Source organism: Oncorhynchus nerka, linkage group LG10 (genome assembly GCF_034236695.1).
Source record: "Oncorhynchus nerka isolate Pitt River linkage group LG10, Oner_Uvic_2.0, whole genome shotgun sequence".
NCBI classification, from domain to species: Eukaryota; Metazoa; Chordata; class Actinopteri; order Salmoniformes; family Salmonidae; genus Oncorhynchus; species Oncorhynchus nerka.
Genome location: NC_088405.1, coordinates 37,650,050 through 37,667,865, shown reverse-complemented (window position 1 = coordinate 37,667,865; position 17,816 = coordinate 37,650,050). Strand labels below are relative to the sequence as shown.

The 17,816-nt window shown below is 40.4% G+C and overlaps 2 protein-coding genes across 4 annotated transcripts in view; one reads left to right on the top strand and one right to left on the bottom strand.

Moving 5' to 3' along the window:
* Window positions 1-5,156: 5,156 nt before the first annotated feature.
* LOC115135266 (homeobox protein Nkx-6.2) lies at window positions 5,157-7,733 on the top strand. 2 transcript variants are annotated; one of them, XM_029669759.2, is made up of 3 exons: window positions 5,157-5,965; window positions 6,366-6,538; window positions 6,950-7,733. In XM_029669759.2, exons 1-3 carry the CDS (start codon window positions 5,551-5,553, stop codon window positions 7,196-7,198), a joined length of 837 nt encoding a protein of 278 aa, XP_029525619.1. In that variant the 5' UTR covers window positions 5,157-5,550; the 3' UTR covers window positions 7,199-7,733. The 2 variants fall into 2 exon arrangements, with proteins under 2 accessions (XP_029525619.1, XP_029525618.1); XM_029669758.2 differs by having other exon boundaries at window positions 6,345-6,538.
* Window positions 7,734-9,081: 1,348 nt separating this feature from the next.
* LOC115135265 (inositol polyphosphate-5-phosphatase A-like) overlaps window positions 9,082-17,816 on the bottom strand; it is a 281,318-nt gene continuing 272,583 nt past the window's right edge. The window contains exons 13-16 of one of the 2 annotated variants that reach the window (XM_029669757.2): window positions 15,492-15,603; window positions 11,812-11,880; window positions 10,936-10,972; window positions 9,082-10,686 (exon numbers count right to left, since the gene is read on the bottom strand). In XM_029669757.2, coding sequence (XP_029525617.1) covers window positions 10,649-10,686; window positions 10,936-10,972; window positions 11,812-11,880; window positions 15,492-15,603 — 256 coding nt within the window. In that variant the 3' untranslated portion in view covers window positions 9,082-10,648. Of the gene's footprint in view, window positions 10,687-10,884; window positions 10,973-11,811; window positions 11,881-15,491; window positions 15,604-17,816 lie in introns of both variants that reach the window. The other variant, XM_029669756.2, reaches the window with a different exon arrangement.

Here is a 17,816-nt window from a genome sequence, read left to right as displayed (position 1 = left end):
GACCGAGAACACGCACAGGAAGCCTGGTGCGGGGAGCTGCCACCGGAGGACTGGTGTGTGGAGGTGGCTCTGGATAGACCGGACCGTGCAGGCGCACTGGAGCTCTTGAGCACCAAGCCTGCCCAACCTTACCTGGCTCGATGCCCACTCTAGCCCGGCCAATACGAAGAGCTGGTATGAACCGCACCGGGCTATGCACCCGCACTGGAGACACTGTGCGCTCCATAGCATAACACGGGGCCTGCCCGGTCGGTCTAGCCCCCCGGTAAGCACAGGGAGTTTGCGCAGGTCTCCTACCTGGCATAGCCATACTCCCTGTGAGCCCCCTCCCAAGAAATTTTTGGGGCTGACTCTCAGGCTTCCATCCGCGTCACCGTGCTGCCTCCTCATACCAGCGCCTCTCCGCTTTCGCCGCCTCCAGTTCTTCCTTGGGGCGGCGATATTCTCCAGGCTGAGCCCAAGGTCCTTCACCGTCCAGTTCGTCCTCCCATGTCCAGTCCTTCTCTCGCTGCACCTTGGTGCGGCTACACTCCCCTGGTTTAGCCCAGGGTCCTCTCCCGTCGAGGATTTCCTCCCAAGTCCAGAAATTCTTGTCACGCTGCTCCTGCCTGTTACCACGCCACTTGGTCCTGTTGCGGTGGGTGATTCTGTAACGGCTCTCTTCTATCTCCTCCTCTGACGAAGAGGTAGAACAAGGATCGGACCAAAATGCAGCGTGATGATGATTCACGATATATTTTAATAAAGAAAAAACTATACAAGCAGAGACTACAAAAGTAATGAAATTAAATAATGAAAACCGAAACAGCCCTATCTGGTGCAAACACAAAGACAGGAACAATCACCCACAAAACACACAGTGAAACCCAGGCTACCTAAATATGGTTCCCAATCAGAGACAACGAGAATCACCTGACTCTGATTGAGAACCACCTCAGGCAGCCATAGCCTATGCTAGACACCCCTACTCAGCCACAATCCCAATGCCTACTAAAACCCCAATACGACAACACAATAAACCCATGTCACACCCTGGCCTGACCAAATAACTAAAGAAAACACAAAATACTAAGACCAAGGCGTGACACCACAACACTCACCTAAACCACAGAGTGAAAAGAAGGAAGCGTGTACAGAAGAAAAATATTAAGAAAACATGCATCCTGTTTGCAATAAGGCACTAAAGTAAAACTGCTACAAATGTCGCAAAGAAATGTACTTTATGTCCTGAATACAAAGCACTATGTTAGGGGCAAATCCAACAACACATCACTGAGTACCATTCTTCATATTTTTAAGCACGGTGGTGGCTGCATAATTTTATGGGTATGCTTGTCATTGGCAAGGACTAGGGAGTTTTTTGGGGATAACAAATCAAAATAAACAGAATAGAGCTAAGCACAGGCAAAATTACAGAGGAAAATCTGCTTCATTCTTCTTTTCAACAGATACTGGGAGACAAATACACCTTTCAGCAGGACCATAGCTTACCAAGATGACATGAAATTCTCCTAAGTAGCCTAGTTAAGGTTTTGACTTAAATTGGCTTGAAAATATATGGCAAGACATGAAAATGGCTGTCTAGCAATGATCAACAACCAACTTCACAGAGTTTGAAGAATTTCAAAAATAATAAGGTGCAAATATTGTAAAATCCAGATGTGCAAAACTCTTAGAGATTTACCCAGAAAGATTCACAACTGTATTTGTTGCCAAAGACAAAACATGATAAAAACATGTTATCACTTTGTCATTATGTGGTATTGCTTGTAAATGGGTGAGGACATTTTAAAGAAAATCCATTTTGAATTCAGGCTGTAACACGACAAATGTGGATTAAGTCAAGGGGTAAGAATAATTTCTATATGCACTGTACGTACGTGAACTGTAGACTGAGCAAATATTCTAGTTGGCTATGGAAAATAGTATAGGCCTATACACACGTTTTAGATCACATGACCCACATCAACCTCAAAAAAGGTTTGTGGACTATCACTAACAACACAATTTTTATGCAATGGAAGTTCATGTGATTTTCCATTAACAAGAACATTTTATAGATCTACCACAAATAACAGGTCTACTGCATCATCATTAAGATGAATAACACTATATACATGAACATCCTTTAATTAATTATCAGTTCAATATCAAAGATAAATAATACTCAGGCCTATTCTCTATTTTGGATTTTAACTTAGTAGGCTTGAAGTGCAGCCTAACTCAGTTAATATTAGCCTACTGAAACAATAATCAGATCATTAATGATTATCAATGAATACACCAGGTGTTGGAAATGATACAGGACAGCACAACACCGTTGGTCATATACCACACCCTCGGGCCTTATTGATTAAATATAACAACCAAAAAAAAATGACTAATCAAACCATTAACTGCTTACCAAGTAACTATCTAAATACAAGTAACTGAGTAGAAAAGTTGATTGAAATAAACTGAGGGATCTTTGAGGAGGAACAGACAATTTGGCAATTATTGGGATCTTCTCCAATGAAGGCAGAATATACTGATGGTTGATGGATGCTCTGTGTTGCACAGGATTGTATAGGAGTGACATTTTCTCACTTGAAACAACACTTGTTAATCACTCAACAGACGCTCATATCTAGCGTAAAGTGTGTGTGATGCCTTTAGTGGTTGCTTGGTCGGTCACCTAGGCCTATTTTTCATTCTAGCCTACTTACTTATGTTTAGCAAATGTGAAATGATAAAGTAAACAACTCTTCTTGACGCCACTAGAGGGCTCTTCGAAACTATAATCTGGGAACCGTGCCGCTGACATTTTATGTCAAATGGTTTACATCAATGTTATAGTTGACTACGTTTACGTCAACGTTATAGTTGACTAGTTTTTTCCCACAGATTTGTATCAATAATTTAATTCACCCATGAGATATCAAACAATTATAACAATTAATTCATAAATTAGCCTACGTTTAATTATAATTGTAATTATTTTAATGTCTTTTTTTATTATTATTTTTTACATGCAAGGTGATTGGCAGTGATTAAGCACACTTGCTTATTGCATACAGGTTACCCTTGCCAATGCAAACAACAGTCAATTACTTATATTGATGATGATAATAATAAGAGTTATAATAATTATAATTAAAATAATTATTATATATTTCTATATTTCGAATACCTTACATGTAATAATTGTAATATTAATACGTACAGTAATAACAAATGAATGCCTTTACAGGGTGATATAAATAAAATCCCTGATTGTTTTTTTTATTAATAAGCTGGAAGACTCTGTCTAAAAATGATGAAATATCATATAAACGTTTAGCCTATAATAAAACTCCATAATAAAGGTCTCCTGTAATTAGTGAAAATATGTTTATGTTGAAGTAAAGATATAGCTAGAGCAGATTTTAAATCGACGGTGCTGCTAATAACAGATTTATAGATGGGTGTGCACACCAGTGACAGAAAAGTTGGACTGGAGAATGCATTCCAAAAAGTTAGTTGATAAAAACTGCACATAAAAAAAATATCTATAAGTTAATGATGATAATTCGTTTTTCTTACATTATTCTCTGTGCGATTTCAGTTATTCAGTGATTGATTGTTTCCTAATAGCCAAACAGTCACTGGTGTATTGAACTTTCCTATGACGGTGAAAATGAAGGACAGATAAATATTGTTTTCATCACTATTTATGTCCGGTTAAATAGTTAAATAATATATTGTCAATAACATTATATTATCCAATATGGCCTAAAATAAAAAACAATGAAAAAACAAATATCTGAAATCTAATTTTTGTATTATTCATGTTTTTAACACGTTTGAAAAGGTCACAAACTGTAGTCCACTTTTATCTCTTTTCCCCTATATAATTTATAGATAGGCCTGTTGAAATGTATAATTCTCATCTAAATAAAGAAATGCAGTGCAAAATTGGAAAACCTTTACTTTTCCATACCCTTAGAATAAGCGTTCTTCACTCTGCTATTAAATGTCCAAGGTAGATTCGCTGAAGCCTTTCAAATGCTAAGGTGGCCATATTTCACTCTAACAACATTCGCGTCTCCATAAAATATTAGCGCGGTGGCTTGAAGCGGCACTCAACTTGATGACGTCTTGAGACACGCGCTTTTTTTTCAGTCCAGGTCACATCTCATGATGAAAATAATGAAAAAACAACAATGATAATTTGAGTAATGAAAAAGGTCACATTAGGTCTGTGTTTGTTACACTGTTTAGTTGTCAGTTTGGACATATATAGGGTACCAGGCAAATATGATGCATCTGTGTATCTGATCAGTGACCGTGATAAAGATACAATGGCTGATCTAATTTTCTATTGTGTAGGCCAAGTGATACCATCGTTAAGACTCACTTAGCCTATCTATGAGTTTATCTAGACCCGCACACTGGAAAAAAAATATTTACTGTATCACATGAAACAAAGATAAGGGTAGTTTTAAACGACTACTTATTTTTAAAATATTTTAAAATATTTTATTTTTTTACAGCATTTACAGAACATTTCAAGATAACCCCACAACTATGCACCCCAATGAATCCGTTATGGCATCAGAAAAATATCAATTATTGTGGTCGGTTATTTTATCTTGCTCTGAAATAGATTTGATGAATCATTTTCTAAAAGGCAAACTTTAGTTAAGTATGCCTAGTCTATATGCTTGTTATACATCCACAACACATATCCTACACATAAAGCGTACTCTATATGCGTATTACACATCAACAACACATCGCCTACACATAAAGCATACTTTTCAATTAATAGGCTACTGGATGTGTCTTCTAGAAATGCGTGTAATCTTATCTTCAACCTCCTTCAAATCACTGGTAACAATGAAATCAGTAGGCCCTGCAGCATAATTGTATTGAGTTTAATGATGTAGTCTACTTACATTGTCATCGGTAATGGGTCATAATGTAAATGCATAATTTTAGTCAAATCTTGAAACAATTATTTCTACAGTACGATGCATCATTAATAGTACAGTAATATATTAAATGCATTAATAGTGTGGCTATGTCCAAGTGGCGCACATGAAAAGTAACCGAGTGTGTTCCCTCCAATCAGAGAGCGCTCTCACTCAACATTATCCAATGGGGAAAATGCGTATGCAGGTGGCTGCGCGGTTATCAGTACATCCCGCTTCACTCACACCATAGCTCGAGTCAATTTACGAAGAAAGCCGACCGTTATGGTCACCATCAAAACCACAAAAAAACGAAATCAGATCCTCTAACTTCCGAGTGGATTCTCGTTGTGGACGCATGCGGCAAGTTCACTATTGACAGTCTGAATTGGAGAGAAATTTTCGATCAAACTATTGCCCGACAACGCAAGAGAACTTCTCTCCTAAATAAGTGTTTTTGTTTTCGGAAGTGTCATCGTTCAGTGGCTGCGGTATCCAGGATATACGTCTGAAGCACCTGTAGTGGCCTCTGCTTATCAACCAGTTCAGCACCTTTATATTCCTTTCCTCGGTTTATTGTTATTTTTACTCGAGCGAATTTGGTGGTTCATGCTCTCCAATGTTAGCTGTTGGGCAGATGGATGCTAACCGGCAGAGTGCTTTCGTCTTAGGCAGTACACCGCTGGCAGCATTGCACAACATGACCGAGATGAAGACGTCTTTATTTCCCTACACTTTGCAGAATCATGCGGGCTTCAAGGCGCATTCTCTTACTCATTTGAACTCACAGCTTGCCCTGGGGACACCACATGGAATTAGCGATATCTTGGGTAGACCTATCAACTCAGCTGGACAGCTGCTCTCTGGCTTTCCAAGGATAAACGGCTTGGCCACCACCGCAGGAATGTACTTTAACCCAGCGGCCGTTTCTCGGTACCCGAAGCCCCTGACGGAGCTCCCAGGGAGAGCACCCATATTCTGGCCTGGAGTGATGCAGAGCTCCCCTTGGAGGGATCCTCGAGTGCCCTGTCCTAGTAAGTTCGCTGTCTGGCTGTGCAAAATGTTATAGAAATACAGTTCTAGAAATGTAACATTTTTCTGTAGGCTGCTCAAAAATGTTTTACTTGTTTAATGCAGACATCTGTTGAATTTGTTGGGTAGCTTATTTTGTGCTGCTTCTTGTAAATAACTTTTAATAACTTAACTTATATTTAAAGACCTATACATAATTATTCGATGGGCTTTCCATTTATATCGGTTGCTTTTTATAAAATTGTATAAATGTTTTAATTAATGTGAAAGCCTAGCTATGTTAGTCAACACAAAGTCCCTCTCCAGGAGTGAAATCGTGAGAACTGTTTACCACTGATGTTGAAATACTAATCACTGTTGTGTTTACATATTTTTGACTAGACTCTTCAATCTTTTTTGTAGCTCAAGCAAACATGATGCTCGACAAGGATGGCAAGAAAAAACACTCCAGACCAACTTTTTCTGGACAGCAAATTTTTGCATTGGAGAAAACCTTTGAACAGACGAAATACCTTGCTGGCCCAGAACGAGCTCGACTGGCTTACTCTTTGGGTATGACTGAAAGTCAAGTCAAGGTATCTATCATTGCTTGAGTTATCCTTTGACATGAATTAAAATGTAATGAAGCCGTTATTTATAGATGATTATCTTAACATTAATATTGGCATATTTGGCTGTTCTGTGTGTAGTATGCTTTATTATAAGTTATGTTTAACAGGCTTATCATTAGTAGGCCTATTATTATTATTATTGGCAATATGGATAACATTATTGGTATAAGCCTATGTTGTTATTATGTTGTCATTATTATGCAATTGGAGCTATTAGTTGGCTAACTTCATGTTTAGCAAGGTATTTTCTTGGCTCCGACTCAGATAATGACTTTTATATTGGAATAATAATTTCTACCTATACTACCAAGAATAGAATGAGATATTATTCTATGTATTAAGTGGCTAATTGTATGTTATTCCTTCTCCCAATAGGTATGGTTTCAAAACAGGAGAACCAAATGGAGGAAGAGACACGCAGCAGAAATGGCAACAGCCAAAAAGAAACATGACTCTGAAACTGAGAAGATGAAGGAAAGTTCGGACAATGAGGACGACGACGAGTACAACAAACCTCTGGACCCAAATTCGGATGACGAAAAAATCACGAGACTTCTGAAAAAGCACAAGGCTACAAACCTTTCCTTGATCAGTCCATGCAGTAATAGCTCGGACACCTTGTGATGACATTGAGAACTTGTCGAGAAAAGACTCAAACACTCCACGATGCTTCTAAAGCTAATTTAACCAGGGTATAAATTGTTCAAAAGGAGAGAAATGGCGCTGATGGGTGGTATGAATGATTTATGTTGTACAGACGAAAATGTGAGATGTATATATTTTTTACTGAGTAAGTTATGTTATTAAACCAATGTAAACAAGAAATGGCAGGCTTTTCCCGCAAATCCCGATAAGCATATACCTTCTCAATATTGTAGCTTAATTTTGTTATATATTGCAGAATAATGTCGCCCATCTCTCCACCTTTACCATTCTAAATTCAAGGTACACAATGTATGAATGCAAACGTTGTAAATTATGTAAAAAGCTTGTTTTAACGATCTAAACTGTTTTATTTTATAATTTGAAGGAATTTGTTTCACCTCATCAAACAAAAATAGAGAACTGGATAATCGTTTGTTGGAATAAGAGAGTATTATTGCTTCCGCGAAGATGGAAGAAAAAAAACTTTGTATTATGAATAAATTATTTAACAAGCGTTTGTTTTTAATATGGAATTTTGTTCCACTTCACTGAAATGACTCTTCATTGAATTAGGCTGCCTACCAATAGTCTGAAATGTATTGGGACGCACTCAATAGATGAAAAAGGCGGGTATGGTCAATTATATTAATCGGAAACCTGTTATCTTCCTTTATCCAAGACCATCAAAGATGTTTGGGATCTGTTTCGTTCTTTTTTTGTAAACCTTGCCCAAGTCGGAATAGCTCAATGTTAGTTGCGTTGGTGAAAGTATAGGACTATACTAACCTCGTAATAGTCTTCTGAAACTTTAGTTGTTTTCAAGATGTTACTTTTTTTTAACAACTGCGTTGTGATGGTGGTGATCAGGCCTACAAATGCTAGACCTACTGTATGCATTTACGCATAGCCTAATGAATTTCATAAATATAGGCTACATATAAAATCTAATCATAATTTGCTCTATGTTACAAAAATGAAAATGTTTAGATGTACAAAGGCACATATAAAATGGTAACTGGAATGGGGTGTTGTTTAGGTTAACCTAGATAAATTTGCGTCACATCCCCAAATTACAACCTCTATAGTTTAGGCCAATTTATTGTCTGCACTTTAATGTGGATATCGTATTTTGAAGAAGAGTGCGAGTGTGTAGACTAGCATATCTCGACTAAGTATTTAAGACTTCACCTTATTTCAGAACAGTTTCGATTTTTTGTTCTTGTTGAACTAACACCTCTGATGTGTAGGTGTTATTAAATATTGGGACAATTATACATTTATTCAGGCTTAAAGCGCAATAGGATAATTACTATTCTATAGGCTAATTAAAGCCCTCATTAATAACCTGCATTTCTGGAACAAATATAATCCATTCAACTATAACAAATAGAATCCATTTAACTACATATTGCATTTTGTATGTATTTCGATACACGTTTCATTATAGCTCTATTACATTTCTTGGAGTTATTACATGACTGCACTGGTTCTAACTTGAAAACAGAATTTGGCCACTTTTCATCATCCATCGTTGTTTTCTGTAGCTCTGCTCCAGTGCCAGTCTATCTGCAATAATCATAGCCTATATCAGAGTAATTACCAACGTGGATACTTTAGGCTGCATGGTTTAACTTGATGTGATACCACGAACTTCATCATGGAAGCAGGAGCATCTTTGGAAATATTAATCTTTGAACTTTAATCTTCTTGTGCACATAGCTTCAGTAGGATTGTGTCCACTGGCCATGCGTGCAAGTTCATCAAGATCCACAAATAAGTAGGCGTTGTCAATAGCATCTTGTTGTGTGGTACAGACGCAATGCTGAAGTGATACATGCGGTGGAATAATGACAAAACACCCATTTAGTTCTAATGGTTTTATTGCTTGAGAACCGTATAATCAACACTAGAGGCCATGTCGTCCATTGGGTAGAATATAATCTATCTGCTGAAAGGAGTGAACAAACTGCCGCTTCTCTTAACACGTGACCAGCGGGAAACACAAGCAGTTTTGCCCACGAACCAAATCACACTGTCAAGACAACATGAAGTCTGCAACAGGCACAAAATCATTTCAACTTGCGGTGATTTAGATGGAAAACTCAAGGAGCAATCTAACGGCTTCACACAGTCTGAGCTCTGTAGTGTAGTAAATTAAATCAATAACAGGAAACGTTCGCTTTTCAACAACAGCCTCCCCTAATTGCAGTTTAATGCTCTAACGAGCGACGAGAGGAAATTATTTGCAACATAGCAATGAAGGCTGTTGAAGGCTACATACAAAATTAAAAAGCAATTCTCTCAAGTCGTTCCTGCCTTTAGCGTTTCCTCAAAGTTTTTTTATTTTTACAATGTATAATCAAGGCCTTTATCTATCAGTTGGACTGGTGTATTTTATGTTGACTTTTCACACTTAATTTTGTGTATACTTGGCACCATAATGCAGTAAAAAAAAGAAGACCTTTACATTTTTTAAAGAATACCAAAGCCTATCTAAAAACATCACATTCAGAACCATAATATCATTACATAGAAATAAGTTAGAATAATAATAATGTGAGTGCTATATATGAAACAATCTTATATACTTGCATGGTCTATGGCACTGCTTAAAACATAATTGGATACACTATACTGTATGAATCATGTTGGCTAAAAAGTGTTTTTTTTTTCTCACTTGTAATGATAGAGTCAAAGGTCATGGCTGATGGAACACCCATGCAGCCATATTGTCTCCATATACTTCATAACAATTGTGTTAAGAATGATAAATTCTCTCTTTAAAAAGTACAGTATATCAAATGAGATTCAGCTGATGTGTGAGGCATGGCAGTGTGTTAGGCACACAAGTCAGCAACGACAAAATAAAAATAAAATAAAAAGTAATTGAAATTAACTGAAAATATGTATCTATTCTAAATAGTGGGACCACAAAGTTTGGTCAGAAGAGTGACAATGGCACTAAAACCATCAACAACTCCATGTGAAACTGTCCAATGTACAAATAAACCTAACAATATAGATATGCACTTTTTTAAAAACATCTTACATACTGTATGGAAGTAGCTTCTATACATAGAGACATACCTACAATTGCAAGTATGTTATCTAAAATAATGTAGTTAAGACTGATTTCTACTAGAGTTTTGGCAACAAGGCTGTAAAATCGTTTTTTTCCTTCTTCCGGGGGAATGGGGTGCGCGTAGCAATGGTAAGGTCAGTGAGGTGTGTCTTATCTCAAACGTCTCTCGGGTGGGAAGTCCAGATACAGACGTGTTGTGTGGAAAAACAACAGCTTGTATGGATGAAGTGTTAGAACGACTGCAACTGGTCAGCACTGCTGAACAGTCTGTATAGGGTCTTCCGTGTGTGTGTTTGTGTGTGTGTGTGTGTTGGTGTCCAACTCTTGATTCTTATCACAGAGGCCCTTCAGGCAGAGATCTTCTCCACCCTTTGGCACCACTTCCCTGACAAAACACACACACACACACACGCCATGAGAATACTGCATCAGCATCAGGCCATGTGTTACACAAAGGAACAAAATGTGCAAAGATAAAGGGACGTGAAAGCATAATAATAAATATATTATTATTAATCATTAATAGCAGTAAAAAGCAATAATAACAATCATTTATTCATAATAATAAAGAAAAAATATTTACCACGACATCACTGCACGTTACAACACTTGTGCTTATTTGCATTAGGTTTACCTGCCCCGGCTGTTAATCGAAACGACAGGTAGACAGGCTGCCAGACAGACGGACAAAGAAAGACAAATAAGACAGTTAGCAACAGTCCTGCCCTGAGTGGAAGGGCCAAAGGCAAGGGGGCCAATACAAGTTTAAAGCCCACTCTCTCCCTCTCTCACACACACACACACACACACACAACCATCCATTACACACAGCCTAAACTCGCATACCAAGGGGTGCACATATTTCCTCCTGCACGCAAACTACATTGGACATTTTTTTTTGAAACATAGCAGAATGTGATTTTAGCGGGTGCGTGTGGTTCTTGGCCTAGGTCTGGTGGAGTCTGTTTCACTGCCCCGGTCACCTCACACACACACTACTGTCCAGTCCACAGTATGTAATGATGAAAGACTGAGGACTTCAGCTTCAAGGCACCTCTCTCTCTGTCTCAGCCACTGCCTAACATTGCAGACTGGACGGACTGCGTTAAATACTGTCTATATAGTCAGCATGACAAAAGAACCTCTGATCACAATATGACTGTTCACAGCCAACTTTTGGTTTCACTATAGACACATGCAGTAATAGGTCAATGGAGTACTAGTTTTTTGGTTATGAGAAGGTAAGGTAGTCGTACTAATCTAATTTAGTCATGTTCTTCAAAATCAGGGACAATACAGAATAGCATTCATTGAAAATGACTGGAAACCCTACATTTCAATAGTGCAAACTCTTAGTTTTCAATTGAAACAATAGAACGCGATGAAATAATGTACTTGATCTCACACAGCCAAATCACACACACAAATCCATACAGACAGACAAAACACACGCCCACAAACAGGCACAACACAATTACAACCCAGAAGTGGGCGAGGCCTGTGATGTTACCTTGTGGTCCCCCATGCAGACATTGGGCCCTATATTGTCGTAGACCAAGTATTTCTCCTCATTTTCAGGCTGAGAAAAAAAAATGGAAGACATTAACACAACGCTGAATACAGAGTAGTATAAACATGCAAACAAACAATAAACATAATTGAGAGAGACAATATTCCTACCAGAGTGCAAAATAATTGTATTCGTTGCCATTTTGAGGTCAACATTTGTTTATTTAGTTCAAATTGAACAATGTTGCCAGATGAATCTTATTATCTTAGACATTTTATGAGCTATAAGTAAATCTGGTCCTAAAGTACTGGCCTACACCTGAATGCATATGCCTTCTTTATAACTAACAACAGGGTTTAAATGGTGTTAAATACACCTTTAAAACTCAATATTGCACCATTTCCTTGAAGATTGAATTGAGTGAGTAGACGTGAACTGTGCCAAGACCATTATTACCTCCCAAACAAATGCACTGATTCAGTATATGAATGAATCATGTTCCATATCTCACACAAAGGAAGTGTCAAACACAGACATTCATCTCAGGCCTAGAGTATAATAAATCATATTTATCTGGTAGAACTAAATCCTTTTTAAATAGTCAGAGCGGTCAGCTGTGATTAGGTGAATAACAGCGCCACTTGAGAAGTAACACAAGAGTAGCTTCAGAATGGGCCATACGCTTAAATCCAAATTAACTTCAAACCTATCCTGCTAGTCTAAGGTCACCGGTGCGCTGGCGTGGACCTCGCGGTGGGGTACCTCACTCCGACTCTCTGAGGGGCCACGCTCTAGCACTTTCCCCAACCGCCTGCCAAATGCCTGAGTTGCTGCAGACAGCCCTGGATACATTCATCACATACAGACTTGATAATTTACAAAGGCAGCATAAAACTGTGGATTTTCGGGCCTGCATAATCTTTAGACAGATAAACAAATGACCAGGGCCCTCCTGCAGAAACAGAGCGCTCGCTCCGCTGAGCATTCATTACTACGCTTCCACACTTCGGCGCTGTGCCGCGAAGGCGGCGGGCAACCTTTGGCGTGTTAGGGCTCGGCAAGCAGAAAATAACATGATGGCGAGTTAACCGACCGTGCCATGATAGATGATGCCACTCGGACGCCTGTTTACAGGCCCATGTCTCAACAATCTGTAACGCTGCCCGGGGGTGACTGAGTGTTTGTGTGTGTCTGTGGTGTGTGTGTATGCTCAGTGCATCATCAGCCAATCTGTGAACATTTTAACATAAGGAGACTCAGCCCGTTCCCTTAATTCTAAACAATTAACCTGTAATTGAGAAAGTAAATAAATTGTAGAACTACTATTTATAGAAACAATTGATAGGCTTTTTGGTGGCTCTAAAAAAAATTTTCTTTCTAAATGACGAGGGCAAGCGTTTTGGAAAGGGGGATAGGCCAAACCTTCCTGTATAGCCTCAGTAGATGAGGACAGAAAAAAATGACTCATTTGTTCAGGACAAAGGAAAGCCAACTTCCTCCTCCCGCCTGTGTACTGGGGCTCAAAGATGTGTGTGGCTGTGAGCAGACTCACACTGTGGAGTGGACTACTGTACTGCGCTGTTATCCCGGAGACCATCAGATAAATGGCAGGCACTGCTACAGAAGAGAAGTGCTATTGTGGAAGAAGGGATTGCTCTGGTGTTGTGGTCAATAAAGGGTCTCTCCTCTCCATGGACAGCCGGCCAGTTTCTCCCCATACAGGGTAATGTTCAATAGTGCACACCATTGGAAAGCGTTTTGCAACGGAAAGCAAAAATAGGCGTTTTCATTTAGGACAAGTTCAGACAGTATCTCTCTGTTTTACCCCAATTCTAACCATTTTCTACCTACTGAACACCTGCCATGCCATGTCGATGTGGCTGCCTTCACTTAAATCTAGAGCTGGCCTAGTCTCATTAATCACATCAGATGCCTTCCAACAGTTCTCTTGTCAGGGACTATCTCCAATTTAATCAAGTGTGAGAGTGCATTTTCAGACACAATACATTTTTCCTCTTGTCACCTTAAAAACCACAGTAATCAAATAGGTGGAGAAACGTAGTCTATTCATTGGGCTGATTAAAGGAAAGATGGGACATCTGAGTGTAAATTGAAATGACAGATTTATACCCACTCCTTTGCTGACAACTGCAACCAACAGGGAAAACAGAAAAAAGGATGCATTTGTCAAAGTTGGAGTATCATGGAAAATGGTAAGTTAGGCTGATAGCCTCCAGTATCTATCTATGCAGCAATAGTCTATGTGCTGGGGGGCTAGGGTCAGCCCTCCCTCCCTCCCTCCCTCCCTCCCTCCCTCCCTCCACCCAGAGGACCTGAGCCCTTGGCTGTCCCCATCCCCAGTCCACCTGGTCGTGCTGCCAATCCAGTTTTTATGCTGTCTTGCCTGTGGCTATGGAACCCTGACTTGCTCACGAGGCGTGCCATCTTGTCATTCTGCCGCTCCAGTTTCAACTGTTCTGCCTGCGGCTATGGAACCCTAACCTGCTCATCGGATGTGCTACCTTGTCCCGGACCTGCTGTTTTCGACCATCTCTCTCTCTCCCTCACTACCGCACATGCTGTCTCGACCTCTGAAAGCTTGGCTATTAAAAGTCAACTGACATTTGACTTGCTGACAACCACTTATTTGACCCTGCCGGTCATCTATGAATGTTTGAACATCTTGAAGAACGATCTGGGCTTAACGGCCATGTACTGTGATAATCTCTACCCAGCACAGACAGAAGAGGACTGGCCACCCCTCAGAGCCTGGTTCCTCTCTAGGTTTCTTACTAGGTTCCTGCCTTTATAGGGAGTTTTTCCTAGCCACCGTGTTTCTACATCTGCATCGCTTGCTGTTTGGGATTTTAGGCTGGGTTTGTGACATCTGCTGATGTAAAAAGGGCTTTATTAAAAAAAGAAAAAATAGTTTCACTAGTAAACATGTTAGGAAATGCACTTTGTGTAGTTGCCAAGTGTTAAAGAGGTATTATAAACAGTTTTGTATTATCCAACCCCAGGGTACACTTCTCCAGCTTCGCCATGTTCTCTAAAAGTCATAGCCAGACGGGAACAGCAAACAACTGGGGAAAGACAACAGTCTGGAGCCCAAACTGGTGCTGTGCTGACGGAGAGGGGCGGAGGTGGCAGATTGGTTGATAGTTTACAATGCCTCTCCTGGATTTGGGCAGGGTGGTGGGCCACAGCTTTGGGCTGCGCCAATGTGTTGACTCTTGAGAATGAGCAGACAGAGGGAGCACAAGAGCTCCAGCTTTATAGAGCCATTATGGCCCAATGGCACTCGATAAGATCTGGGATATATATACTGTCTGTGTAGACAACTGGGCTTAACTCTCCGGATGAATATTCACACACAGTACATTCCTCCATCTGGGGGGGCAGAGTGGGTGGAAGAAAAAGAGAGTGGAATGTGATAGAGGGATTATAGTAGATAGTAGATTCGTTATAGTACATTCCCATAGACCAAGGGTGTGAAGACATCCCAGATGGCAATCCAAGATTCTACATGTTGATTCAGAAATAACCACAGGGTGCCACTGACTGTTATTGGCCAGACGTCGTGTGTATGCGAGGCTAGGTCTCTGGCTATATATATACAAGGTTAAACTCACCTTTAAGGCTAGGTCTCTGGCTATATATATACACAAGGTTAAACTCACCTTTAAGACCAGGTCTTTAGCTGTAGCAGACATGAGGATGCGGTCACACCAGGCAGGGCATCTGGTGTCCATGTACTGCTTTCCCTGACTGCTGTCTTCACTGTACGGATAACTGTGGAAACAAACCCAAAAACACAACCATCAGTAACATACAGTTGGTAGAACAATGGTCCATAAAAGACAATTCTGTGTATTCTAATGTAGATTGTGTAAAAAGGTATAGCTAACAAATGGGTTTAGTTTTGCAAATTGAGTTTCTAAGTTTGAGGCTAAAGCACAGAAGAGGAGAAAACACCGAATCCAATTAGATACACAGCTTTGACTTTCTGGAAATACTCTTTTGAATGAACACACATGGAAGGATGGCTCAATCAGAGCAAACTTGTGAGGAAAGAGCCATGCCAACTGTACAGGGTCTGACTATCTCGCTGCGGAAGAAACTGAGTGAGTATGTGAGTGTGATCTGTAGGGGGAGAGAAAGAGGTAGAAAAAGAGAGCGAAAAAGAAAGAGCCAGAGCAGAGGGAGTTTCAGTCTCCGAGTTCTCTCTCTCTCTCTCTCTATAACTCTCTCTCTCTCTCTATAACTCTCTCTCTATCTATCTATCTCTCTCTCTCTCTCTCGCTCTCAGAAATGTACAGCAGCTACAGCCTTATGTAGCCATCAAAAAGAGATTAGTTCTGTGGCAAATGGCCAAGTGAGATTGTATCTGGTAACGGGAGGAACAATCGGATGATTTAAGTAGCCGGGCCCGCCGGGAAGCCCATCGAACCGATACAGATTTACATTGTTGGAAATTCAATTTGGCCCTCCAGCTCATCAAACTGCATCAGATTTACATGCCACCAATCCAATTTGTTTGCGGGGCTCATCAGGATAGGAGAGGCTTTACATACTGTAATACCAATCCAATTTGTTCCTTCAGTGCTACACACAGGGGCTCACCGTGGCGTAACACAACATGCGTTCGCCCAGGGCCAGAAAAACTCATGACAAAATAACCACAGCCGTCCTATATTATCCAAAGCACTATTATCAAGAAGCTTGGGTGAAGACATAATAAGACTTGTATCTGGGATTACATACAGTAAATGTCATGTGTGATTATTCTGTTTCTGTGTGCGTGTGTGTGTGCATGCAGATGGGGGTGTTTCACTATAATGTAATGACTTGGAGACCCCTCCTAGTATTCTCCAATCAGTCAGTCAGATGGGTCCATCTGATGAAATATTTTTGTCCTGTTAACACACAGCTATAAGACACATTTACCTAGCTAACTAGTGGCTGCGAGTACACACACAGGCACCTCCTTAGGCCAATCAGCCATGCTGTGCAAAGCAGGCCAACATACACTGTCACATGGCAGCCATGAACGCAGAGTGTGTTACTCTCAGGCAGCCAGGCAGGGAACCAACTGGGCAAACAGAGGCCTGGTAAACACCCCCCCCCCTGACGCACACACGCATACGTGCACACACATACACAATGCACTGGGACAGCTGCCACAGCACAGGGGGCAATGTTACAGTTGTGCCATGGCGACCAGTGTGACACACAGACTGTGAACTATGGGACAGTGGCGGAGAGGGGGGGGGGGGGGAACATCCGGTCAGCACACAGCTGGGTGAACAAACAGGCCTGCAGAGGGTTCCTTACAGGCTCCTTACAGAGCACACAGCCTCCAATTAGCATGAATGGCACTTTAAGCATGTGGAAAAGCAGCAGGTTTTTGGTATGCTAAAGAAGGGATGAAGGATGGGTCCAGAGGATGAAAGTATTTCAGAGGGATAAAGAAGAGAGGGGATAAAGAGGGCTCAGAGAGAAAAACTGGTGCTGGTGGAAAAGGGCAAAGTCATCAAAGTGGCTCGGGATCAAGCCATCTTCAGGGGTGGCCTAGCTGGTGGCCTAGCTACAGACTCTTCATTTAGTCCATACAGTGAACTGGCCCTAAATTACTATGCTATCTCTCTATTGTAAGGGAAATATAAAGGAGTACTCAACCTCTCATAGCAAATTGCCGTGGAGCACATTAAAAAAAACCCACTATCACTGTTTCTGATGATAAAATGATTATTGATGATTATTAATCCTTGTATAAAATGATGAACAATACTCAACAATGGCAATTAAACGATTAACTGTGAGGCAGTCTTGCAACTCCTCTTCCTCTTCCTTTCTCACCCCAACCTCCAATGGCCCCAATTGAGATAACAGGTCCTAATGCAACAGCAAACACCAGAGTGGCGGCTTTGGGGAGTGCTGTGTGATTAATGTGTCCGATTAAGGCGCTCACAAACTTATCTGAAAGCAAACGGGGCGAGTGGGCG